This window comes from Calypte anna, chromosome 1 (assembly GCF_003957555.1).
Source record: "Calypte anna isolate BGI_N300 chromosome 1, bCalAnn1_v1.p, whole genome shotgun sequence".
In the NCBI taxonomy this organism is placed as follows: domain Eukaryota; kingdom Metazoa; phylum Chordata; class Aves; order Apodiformes; family Trochilidae; genus Calypte; species Calypte anna.
The window spans coordinates 45,647,496-45,660,086 of NC_044244.1; the positions used below are offsets into that span (position 1 = coordinate 45,647,496).

The window sequence follows — 12,591 nt, forward strand, 5'->3', positions numbered from 1 at the left end:
CTATTTTCTCAAAATATAATAATTTCCTCAGGAAACTAAAGTGCCATCCATCAATGAAAGTAAGGAAATGACAATAACTAGGCCATAACAATCTCAATTTTCTTTCTAGAACACTATGAAACAAACATGCTAAAGAGCCTTTTTTATCTTTTGGAAGAAGAGTGTGCAATATACGTTTGCAAAACAAAATGTGTTTGCTCTTAAATTTTATTTGCTTTCCTACATTTAGCCTAAGAGTGCTTCCTAGTTAGTTCTGATTAATTTTCTATTGCAATCTATGTCACTATTACAACTCTAAAGCCAAGTTATCTTAGGATTTTTTGCTTGCTTGGCTGTTTTAGGGCTTATCTGAGTTTGTGTTTGTTTTCCTTGTTGTTTGGGGTCTTCCAGGTGGTTTTGCTTTATACTGGCTTTCCTGCATGGACTTAAACATGAGCAGATGAAAGCTGAGATGGATTTTGTTACTGTTTTTAATTAATCTGTGACTGGATTGTTTATGTTTGTTTGTTTTTTCCAGCAACACTAATTGATTAAAACACTTTTCTCATTAAATAATAGTTTTCTAAAGTAGGTCAGGAATTCTGCATGTTTGAAGTGACATGTAAACCACCAAAAAATTAGGTTTCTAAAATGCTCTTACAGAAACTTCACTATGTTTACTGGACCACATGGAAAACAAATTATTTCAATCCAAGTTTCTGAAATTAAGGAATTTGCTAAGTTAAAACACATTCCAAAGGTTAATTTCTCCTTGCAGGCTGGATTAATCTGCTAAAAAGCACTTGTCAGGATTAAAGTTTTCAATGACTAGCAGAAGTACAGGGCTTTTTTTATTTAATTGTTTAAATGTTAACAACGGAGTAGAAAAGATTACAGATCTCTTGTCTGACATCCTTGATCACAGGTGTTACCTTGGTATCCCAGCAAAGTTGAGGAAATTCTTAATTTTGTAACAAGTGAGCACTCCTTTTATGAAAGTTGTCTGAAATGGAAAAACTGCATGCCATAGCTTTATCAGATTTATCCAATAAACTTAAAGTAGATACAAATGAATCCATCACCTCAATAAACATCTGGGCATTTACCTTAACCTTGTGTGAAGCTAGGTGAATGGAGAAACTGGGACACAAATTCTGGTGGTCTAGGAATTTCCAAGAAGTTTTTTGAAGGAAACCAGGGCTTTGACTTCTGATTCAATGACAGCAAATGATGTTATCTGCCCTTTAATTTTAGCACAGGATCATATTCTATCTCTCTTGTAACTACTTTTCATACACAATGACAATGCTCTATTTTACCTGAAGAAGCCTAGTCACTTTTTTGCATATAGAGCAATTTCCATAACAATGCTTACCCAGATGTCTCATCAGTCACCCAAGAATTTGCTCCTTCACACTGATTAGAAAGGTCAGATTCTGTAAACAATTTAAGTATGTGCAAGTCATAAGATCTGAGATACCTGATTGATAAAAAATACAGCTGCAATGATGATTTGTTTCAGACACCTCAGCTTCCAAATTAAACAAGAGCCAAATGCCCTGAACCATTCAGAGGCTTTCTTTCTCTTTTTCAATGCACTGTCAAGCACCTTGTGGCACAACTAATTGATTTTAATTTAATTTGGATATAAAGACTTACTCTGCCCACAGGGCTCATTGGATGAGTGGCATAATCTGATGTGAGATTATAGTTAGCTGCTTCACATATCATGCTTACTGGTCGCTCCTTCTTTTCTTCAGATGTCATTGCTGCAGCAGTCCTGAAAAGGAGAATATGTAATAGCACCAGAACATGCTGTGTGTGCCAACTGCTATTATAAAGCACCCCTAGAAGTAGCCTCTGTCCTACCTTTCCAATCTGAAAGCAATTCACACTTCACTGAAAAGTTACCTGCACTGTGGTCTCTACTTAAATTGATTATAGATTACTTTTTTTCTTTTAAAATAAGATTTCTCCATTAGCATCAGGTGTTGGAGGGACAGAAAAGGAGAGGTATGAACATGAGATGGAAATGGGAAGAAATGGTCTTCAAAGCCCCCATACAGATTTATGTTCAGGAAGGATATCGAGGTCCTGGAGCAGGCCCAAAGGAGGGCAACCAGGCTGGTGAAGGGACTCGAGCACAGACCCTATGAAGAGAGGCTGAGGGAGCTGGGGCTGTTCAGCCTAAAGAAGAGGCGGTTCAGGGGAGACCTCATCACTCTCTACAACTCCCTGAAAGGAGGGTGTAGCTAGGGGGGGGTTGGTCTCTTTTCCCAGACGACTATCAACAAGACAAGAGGGCACGGTCTTAAGTTGTGCCGGGGAGGTTTAGGTTGGATATTAGAAAGAATTTCTTTACGGAGAGAGTGATCAAGCATTGGAATGGGCTGCCCAGGGAAGTAGTGGATTCTCCATCCCTGGAGATATTTAAAAAGGGACTGGATGTGGCACTCAGTGCCATGGTCTAGCAACCGCAACGGTGGTTCAAGGGTTGGACTTGATGATTTCTGAGGTCCCTTCCAACCCAGCCGATTCTATGATTCTATATCAAGTCAGTGAGAACATTCATGTTTGTGAAGTTTCACATATTGCAGTTTGGATGGTTTTAAATCCAGCCACTCTATACCATGTTGTAGCAATGGCGGCAAATAGGACACTCAATACCTAACCACATATAAAATCTTGAGGTCAGGTATGTCTTCCATGTATACGTTTTCATATTGTTGTCACCTACAAAACTAATGTAAAGATACCAAAATCCAAGTTATCCAATGATTCAGAAAGCGACTCAATTGGCAAAGAAAAAGAAACAACTGAGGAGAAACTATCAGGCAAAACATGACAGATTAAAGATGTGATTTCCTAAGTGATTTTAAATTTATTCTGCATTCTCATATAATATTCAGATTGTTTGCTAACACTAAAAAATAGTTAAAGCAATGAAAAAAAATTTCACACAGTGCATAAATACAGTGCACTTCTATCATATAACTAATCTGGGCCATGTTTTTTCTCTTAAAAATTAGTATTAAATATTTAATATTGTTTTCAAATATAGTAGTCAAGCCAAATTTTCTATATTCTAATCTGAGCTGGCAAAAAAATACTGCAATTTGTAATCACTGAATGTTACTTCAGTACTAACATTTTTAAACCATGCATTCTATGGATTGAAACAGATGCCACTTACTGTTCATTCACAACGAAAATACAGTTGTCTTGTGATGGCTGTCCTGTTACTGGATGTTTGCAGGTTACTTTTCGTTCATTATGACTGTGGAATAGAGAGATGGAGAATTATTAGACAGCAGTTTTTTGATTTTCCAACTTAAGTATATAAATGCAGTGCAATGAGTGTATCAGCTCAGTGAAAACCATTATAAATATCTCATTACATCGTGTAACAATGCATGTGTACACACAAATGCATATATATATATATAAATGAATAAAATATTGTAAGCACTGTAAGTATTGTATTAAAGCATCTGCACTAATACTCTGGAAAGAGATGGAAAACATTAGTACTGGCTTGGTAATGGCTTTGATTTAAAAGAACAGAGCGGTAAGACTGTTACTATTCCAGGTACAATCACTGATAATTCTCTGAGTCTTTATATATTCATAAATAGGATTTCAACTAGACAGGGACAATTTAAATGTAAGACATAAACAACTGCTCTTTAGGGATAAAATATCACTACCATAAAACCAATTGTCCAGGAGCTTAGAAGTTAGATATATATATGTATATATATATATATAACATGAAGTTATTAGTTGAAAATTCCAATATATAAAACTCCAATGCAGATAAATATTCAGTGATTAGAACATGAGTGATGCATCCCAATCACAGCCCTACTTTTGCTGGTGACTTTTTAATTCAGAGTGCTAGTCCCCTGCAGCGATCTTGGGAGCGCTCTTAAGTGGCTTCCCCCTCATCAGCACAAAATGCTCACTTTGCAGTATCTCCTTTCCCTGAATTGCAGGTGTTGCAGCTCCCACTGTTTGGAAGAAATTGCCAAAATTCATCAACTATCAGCTGCTGCCACTCAAGAAGGAAATGATTTGACTTGACTTGAGCCCTCCAGCCCTAGAGGGGATGGAAGAGGAGGAATTGCCTTTACTGTCTACCAGATATGTCAATCAGCTGACAGACTGGAGCTTTTCTGCTACCCCAAACAAGCAGCAGGGTCCCAGTCCATTGAGCTATGAGCACATCTGGGAGGATGGAGCCACTGTCTGGCACAACAATCAGACTGTGCAATCAGGAGAGGCAAGGGTGGCTGAATTGCAACAATCCCCCCCTGAACATTCACTGACCCCAAAACATAGGAAAGAGAGCAGGAAAGGTGAACATATGAAATTCAAACCTGGTTCAGGGATTATAAAGCATACAAACAGAGTTCAGACTGAGAAAGGTGGTAAGTATATAACAGAGATGCTTTATTTGGATATAAGCCACATGCTGCAAAGCAAACTCAGCTCTTCTGGTTTTAAGACTTTAAATAATATTTACAACCAGAATAATATATCAGAAATAAGCACTGTAAATCATGACGAAAATAATTCCATCTGATAGTATTTGTTGTTGCAAAGAATATGTGATGATAATCTTCTTCATGTCAGACATATAATACCATGCCTTTCTTATCACAAGTTTAGCCCTGAAAAATACTCTTGGACAGAGAACAAACCTGAATCAAAAAAAAAGTGTAGTTGCAAGATAGCAGAAGAGGTGCAGAACAACAACAGCTTTGAATAGCATTGTATTACTAACACCCAATTCTTTTATTGCCTATTCATTTCATCTTTGAAGCTTCCAAAACTATGAAGCGCAGCTCATCTCACTAATTTTATGCTCTCTACCCCTCCCTGCTTTTTAAAACTACCAAGACTTTACCATTTTGAAGTCATGGAGTGTTGCTAATAAAAACTTACCTGAAAACAAAAGCCTAATAAAATATTCATACTATGTTCATGGCCAGTGGATAGTTGGATAAATCTGCATAAACCTAAAAGGCAAGGTTAGAGATAGCCCAATTCTTTGCACATTCTTCACTGGGATTTCAAAAGCCTGCTACTATCTAATGGATAGATGTGTAATGGAATGTAACAAATGAACTAGAAAATGCTGGTACTTTATCTTCCCACTAAATTCAACAGAATTTAGCTTCTAAAAAAGCTGCTTTTGCAGAAATTAATACATCGCAATGAGGGGACAGAAAAAAGCTGACCTGAGTATGCCTATGCTATTTCAAATTGCCATGGTCTTATAATGACTTTCAAGTGTAAATGGCCCAGATTGAAGAGAATTAAAATTCAAAATATTCTGAGGAAACATCCAGATTTTGTTGTGATTCTTCTTTTTTTTTTTTCACTTACAAAAACTTTGTTTCCTTTGACATTTAAGAAACTCTCACACCACAACGAAAAATAATTAATTATGGAGATGAGCTAGCACCCTACAAACTTTGCCAAAATATTGCCACCTTGTTCATGTTAAATCCTGACAACTTATCAGCTGACATCCAGACATGTGGAAATAAATGGATGATGGTTTCTGAGTAAGGACCATCAACACATTACAGAAAAGGCACTTTCCATCCTTTTTATGAGTACATCCAGCTCACACTGACACAGGGAGAAGCCACACTCAAGGACTGCCAAGAGGAGGTCATACAAAACCAGGAAGGAGAAGCAGAACAGGGAGGAAAAGAAAAGAGAGGGAGAGGAAGTACTTACAAAAACCTGTTCAAGAATATTTTGTTTCAGGCTTGAGTCATGCTTCAAGTCAGTATGCCAAAAACATCAAAACGTTTTTGGACAAAATACAGTTTTCCCTACTTAGCTCAGACTGATGTTGAGATGTGCAGAGGCGTAGCTGACATAAGACACACAAAAAACTGTAGATATGGAATACACTCCTATGGGATTTCCAGCACTTTCTTTCTAGCACTTGAGAGACCTTCACAGTCATTTCATTCTCAAGAAGCAAGGCGAAGGAAAAAAACCCAAGCTTTTCCTTCTTTTCAGCTTAGATGCAAGTAAAATCTCATGAGCAAACACTGGAAATTCAGGTTGTACAACTAAGAAGTGTGAAAACTGTAAATATGTTGAACTGGATAAACAGACTATCAATACTTCCATTTGAAAACTTACTCATTACTCTTCTGAGTCCTTGCATTTTTTGCATTAATTTAGCTGATATTTTGACAAGACTCCTCAAAATACTTGCGTAAGGTGTAGAATAGCATGATAATTATTGTCATAATCCTCCCACATAACAGTCGGCTGAGGCATTTGTTTTAAAGTCAATCTTGCAGACTGAAGAGTTTCATTAAACCAAGGTATAATTTGGTATTCCCAATTTTCAGCATCTGATTTAGACAGTTGTTTAGTTATCCACAAATTTCCGGGTTCACACATACTCTTGTAATAATATATATCTCACCAGTAAATCTCAAGGAGAATAAAGGAAAAATAGTTGTTGGGTTTTTGTTGGGATTTTTTTGTTGGTTGTTTTTTTTTGTTTGGTTGGTTTGGTTTGGATAATTTGTGGTGGTTTTTTTTTGGGGGGGGGGTTGTTTGTTTGTTTGTTGTTTGGTTGGATGGGTTTTATTAAGCTGACAACTCTAATTTTAATTTTACCGAGTACTACAAATTCCAGAGTGCAATTCAGAGTTTCAACTCTGCATATTTATGTCTCTACGTTTATTATGCCATAAAGTGTGATTCACAGAGACAGATAGAAGCCAGTGTGTAAATTTTTGCTCGTGCAGAGATACAGCATACCAGAGGTATATGGAAACAACACTCCTCTTCCTTCTCATCCCTATCTGGTTTTCATCTGAATGTAGTTTGAAAACGTGTAATTATACACACACTGCTGCACTTACAGTGAACGATATAACTGACCCTTACAATTTTTGCATCCATAGTTAGGTTGTACTCATTGCATGGTGAATACCAGTTCCATTTTTAGCTATTTCAGTGCAAGACAATTAATACCAATTTAAAAGCACCAACTTAACTTGATTTATTTTCTCCTGAAGTTTTTAAACTTCTCCCTCACAATCCTTTCCTCTGAACACTGCAAGCTTTGGCATCATTTAGCAGGTGGATTACCTCTGGCACATGGACAAGCCCTAAGAGCAACAGGGCTTTTCTTGTTCAGGCTAGAAGTTAACAGTAACCTTGAATTTTACTAATGTTATTTGCCTCCTTACTCAGTGTCTTCCTCCATTCCATCCCTTGAGACCCTTAATCTCTTTAGAAGACAGCATTATTTTACTTATTTTTGTAGACAGGTTAAAAAAAGTTGTGTAGTTCTCATCTATTCACTAAACATACAGTCAACAGCAATCTTTTTGATGGAGAAAAGATGACCCAAGGACTATTAAACAAAGAGTCCTCAAATACATCATTTAAATATATTCCTCTATTTGTAAGTAACAAGAGAATACACAATTCCAGGAGCAGTTCTTGTCAACAGAAGTCCTACACAAGCAAGACTATTTGCTCTCATTCTGCCTTGTGTTTTACAGGACTACTGGCCCAAAACTGCTGTGCACCAATATTTAACACACACCACAACAATATTAGCAAATTCCAGATTCAGTCCAGTTTTGCCATTTTGAAATTGCTCTCATGTTTAACGAGATTTCTTGGACAGGGAATAAACTCAAACAATAGTAGTTGGAATTGAAAAAAGGCAGATACGTAGGGCAGTTGTGAAAGAGGAGGGACGGGTTAGACCCTCTTTCCTCTGCAAGAGAGCAGTGAGTTCAGAAGTGGCAAGACAGAACAAAGTACTAGGGTGGGGACTGTTGATTTGGGGTCTCTCCATTGTATGACTTGGTTGAGTTCCCTGCCCTCTCAAAAACCCCAAGCTGGGCCAGAACTCCCTAGGACACATCTGGTTTTCTCCCACTAAAATTAAAACTAGATGCCACTTCAAAGCTTCTATCATGCCCTTTCTTTGTAGGCTTTATTTATGTTTTCCTAAATGCTAGGGCCTTCTCATTTGCTCATTCTCAACATGACCATCAAAGCAAATGCTGAGTTCTACTTGACTGAAAGAATAGAAACAAAATCATAAGCAACTTTCATCAGGCCTCCGTATCTTTAATTTTGAGAGACTGTTCCTTTTGACAAGTGAACACTCAAAAACACATTTCAGAAGAATGCTACACCAAGTATCTGCCTCTTAATATTTATTCTGTCTTAGATAAGATTCACAGTGTGACATTCTAATCTCTATTAGACCAACATGCAGACTCTATATATCAGAAATAAAGTCAGAGTACATAGAAATATTTCTTATGTCAAGCAGCTTCATGCATTTTTCATACCTATTTCGTGACAAAATACTTAAAAATATTACAGATGAGGTAAGAAGACCAAAATTACTACAGCAATAAAGTAATCTTCTCTACACTAAGGTTAAATTTTTTCACTGACATTTAATGGTAAGGTTCTGATGGAGACAATCATAAGACAAGTTTAGGCCAATTTTATTCTGCTTCTGCAAAGCACTTCATTCCTGAAGTAGGGGATAAAAAATTAAATCACATCAGCAATTTTTACCTTGTATGCCTGCTTTCTACTGTAAAAATGTCTCGTTTCTAATGGAAGTAAGTGCAGCAACTTACATTTATCTAACAAAAAGTTGTCTACACTTGGAAAAGTCAAGTAAATGCAATCCCTACACAACTGTTAGCAAGGATGTGGTCTGTGGCTCTACCAGCTCTTCTATTTTACTAAATCTGTAATGCCACATTGCACAGTGAATAGCAAATGCAAGCACTTTTTTGTCAGTGCTATCATACCCTAGAATTACAAGCCTTTTTTCAATTAAGCTTTTTAAACAAAAACTCTGGAAACCAGGCTGCCTGTCTCTGCAGTTGGAAAACATATGTGTGGTAACTTAACATTAGGGAGTCTGAGCAAAAGAGGATGTAAAGAGAGCAAGTTTTAAAGCAACATGCTGACAGACCTGTAAAACATCACAAAGGCTGCTAAGAGGGAAGTCCTTTGTGCACGCACACACTTAGGAAGGTGAATACAAAACTCAGACAATGGAACACTTAAACTATAGTTGCTGCTGCCAACATTGGTCTACTACGAGTTTAATTTTTCAGGCAATGCATCAGTGCTGTAGAATTCCTTTTAAGCCTTCCCCAGTCACAGATTTAGGAGTTTTGGTAACCTTGCTGCTGCTGTATGGAAAAAGCATGTCAATACTTCTATAAAACTGACTGTACTCCAGTTTCTAATTTATCATTGATGTTCATTTTCCAAAATATTAAGCACTACTGCCCTGAAATTTTAAATTTTTCTTTCAATGGGACCATTCTAAACACTATTCATATTCCAATTAAAATATTAACATAGAAACAAAGCCTTCTGTCACTTGAGCAGACACGATGAACATGTTCTCGTGAGATACTTCCAATGTAAAAGTGTAAGTTTATGTAACTAAGTACAAATATTAAAAATTCTTTCAAAATGCTAAGATGAAATACTTTCTAAAACAGCATATACTGTACTGTGGATTGAGAAATTACTTTTAACAATTAACTGTTCTTTCTAATCAAGCATTGCATTTTCAGGAAATAAAGTGCTACTGTTTTCAGTTTTCTCAAAACTTTGCCAGAAGATGCCTTTCACTCTGCAGATTATGTATTTGGGAATTTATAAGATACTGAGACTCAGTAGAGGCCACAAAAGCCAGACACCTTTAAATAGAAGGGTGGCAATCTGTGAGATGTAACCAGCAAGTGTCATCAATTCAGATAACATTTCACTACACACATTTTAAACTCTGGGCACAGTTTCTATTAAAGTACCTTGATAATAACACTCCAGATGAAGATAATTTTCAACTCTGTAAGTATCAGGCTGTAGTAAAAATCACTAATACATTGTTTGCTAATTGACATAAGTTTGAGAAAATAGTGAGGTAGATGCTAGAAGGCAAAACAATCTGTAAGTCTCAGATTTGATAGTTGAAAACGAAGCATCTCTTAATGGCTAACTGCCTGGAAAGCCTCCAGGAACTAGAGTAACATAACAATTCTGCAGTTAAAACCCACAATCTGTTTTCTAAATAAAAATGGGATTTGGAGTAACATGGTTCAGCAGGCAGCTTATGGCCCAGAAGCAGCACAGGATTCTCCAGTCTGGCTGCTACTGCCTCTTCCTGTCAAAGACTGACTGACAGCAGAGGTCTGGTCAGCTAATGCTGCCCAAAAACCCCCTCCCCAAAACCAGGAGGAACACTGCAGACTCTCCTGAAGAGGGGAGAGGATGTAAGAAGTGAAAACTAGCCCATGGAGAGAGAAAGAAAAAGCCACAGTCAGAAGTTCCTATGCAAAAAGCAAGTCCTCTTTGCTGCTGAAGCTAGACCACTCAAGATTAGCAGATTAATGTCTGCTGCATTGCATTAAAATGAGTTCATTAGGAAACACCAATTGATATTTCCTTACACATAGATGTTAAAGGTTTTCAGAATTGGATGCAAATCAGACTTGAATTTACAAGAGAAAAAAGCACTTTCAGGTTGTGTAATTGCATGATCCCTATTGTACCACACCGCTCAGGGCAATTCATCACACCAAATAAATTAGAGAATTCGGTTGTCTCCCCCTCCACGGCTCCAAGCACCAGTTTCAGTAAAAAGTTTTAGCAAATGATTTGATAGCTGCATGCCAACTTTCAATGTTTTCAAAGCTTGCTCAACAGAAAATTATCCCCAACACGTATCACTAAACTAAGTTCTGCAAGCCTTGGCCTTTGTGATTTACTAAAATGTTAGAAGCATGAAGCAAAATATGCTCGAGTGAGTGACAGACAAACTCAAAAGGCAATTTTGACTTATGCTGCAATTTAACTGTATGAAATCTATAGACATTTTGTGAAAGAAAACTGAATGCAGAGAAATTAAGCAAGCACAATACCTACATATGTAGATATAAATTTTAAAATGCATTAATACATGGCCTATGCAAACAAAAAATCTTGCTGCCAAAACTATTTCCAACTAAAGACTGACTTGGGTCAGACTTCTCTGCAAGCTCACATGGTTTCAAGATGTCTCCAGTTGGCATACCCTGAAAAAAGTCAAAGCTGTGCTGCAATGTTTTAATTTCAATTCAGCTTGAAGAGCCTGTAACTCTGTCACTTCTCTGCACCTCTCAAGGACTGACAGCCTTGACTGTCCTGTCACTGAATCCAGCATCTTCTCCACTTGAAATTCAAAAGGAATCTCAATGGCATTTGGTCATCAGATAAGAGAGGAAAAAAAGAGAAAAAAACTTTGGGTTTCATTCATAAACAGTTGTGCATTTGCTAACAAGAATAAAATAAAACCTACAAGCAGCCATTCACCTCAGGTTTTTTTCAGCCAGTCTGGAGCAGCTCGGATATAGAACAAGCATTTTGGAACAGCCAGCAATTGCCCTTCATAAAATCTAGGTATTTAGTAAATCACTATAGTTTTCTCCTGTTGATAGTTCTTTTATCAGTGATCTGTTTCCTCCACATAGATTATGTATCAAATTTCTTTTATCTCAGTTTTCACAACATTGTGGAGGGGTTGGTGATATTTTGGTTTTTGGGGTTTGTTTGGGTTTTTTTTTGCTTAAGATATAAAAAAAAGAGCACACTATGAATATATATTCATCACCTACTGCATGACCCTCCTATTCTCAATATTTAGCACTTAAGGGCCTTGTCTCTGCCTCTTCCTCTTTCCCAGATAACAAACCAGCAGATCACAAAATTATTAAGTGTGCATGTAATTCCTTCCCCAGCCTTCCACTCTTTTTGTTCAATGATTTCAGTGCTTTCACTATTTTGCCTTCTTCCTTTCCCTACTTTCCACTCTTCAATAATGGCATCTAATTACCTATTACTGAAATAACCCCAATTTTGTGGCTTCCCATTATCTCAAAACTGACGTTCTACTTTGCTTCTACTGTTGGCCCCTTAGATCTCAACTGTCAATTATTTTCACTCAAGACTGCTTTTGGGTTTGTTAAAAGGTAAAACCTGCTTAGTATTTTTTTTTCCACTCCTGTATAACTCAAGAGTCTTGATTAGTTAAGTCTGAAGCTACTTACAGCAGTGACAGCCTTCAAAGAATAAGTGCAAGGAGTTACAGCACAAGACAATTTTTCAATTAAACTACTGTAGAACTACAAACAAGTAAAGCTGTTTGATTCTACTGAGTTACAAATGCAATATATAAAAAAAACCCATAACAACAAGGTAATTTCAGTTAATTAGTACTGCAACAGCAGACTTTCAAGAGACATTTGGTGAAATCACACTGTGTTGGGTTCACAAATCTAGTTAAGCACATTATGATCAAAATCTGGTATGTATTAACAAAAGTAATTAAACACCTTATTTCTCTTACAATTTTTCTACCTTCAGACATATTTCTAGGGATATCTTCCCCTTATCCCATCTACAATTATTTATGATTACTCTGATTTGTTTGGGTTTTTTTTTAATGATTATGTGAACCACAGTACGGGCTGTCTATGAAGCAAATCCCTTTTCCTTCTTAGTCAGGGTTGCAAAGTAACATAACACTGT

The 12,591-nt window shown here is 36.9% G+C and overlaps 1 protein-coding gene across 1 annotated transcript in view; it reads right to left on the reverse strand.

Annotated features, from left to right (window-relative positions):
- PLEKHA5 (pleckstrin homology domain containing A5) overlaps positions 1 to 12,591 on the reverse strand; it is a 160,139-nt gene that overhangs the window by 63,122 nt on the left and 84,426 nt on the right. The window contains exons 4-5 of the mRNA XM_030450455.1: positions 3,173 to 3,256; positions 1,639 to 1,759 (exon numbers count right to left, since the gene is read on the reverse strand). Of these exons, the coding sequence (XP_030306315.1) occupies positions 1,639 to 1,759; positions 3,173 to 3,256 (205 nt within the window). The remainder of the gene's footprint in view (positions 1 to 1,638; positions 1,760 to 3,172; positions 3,257 to 12,591) is intronic.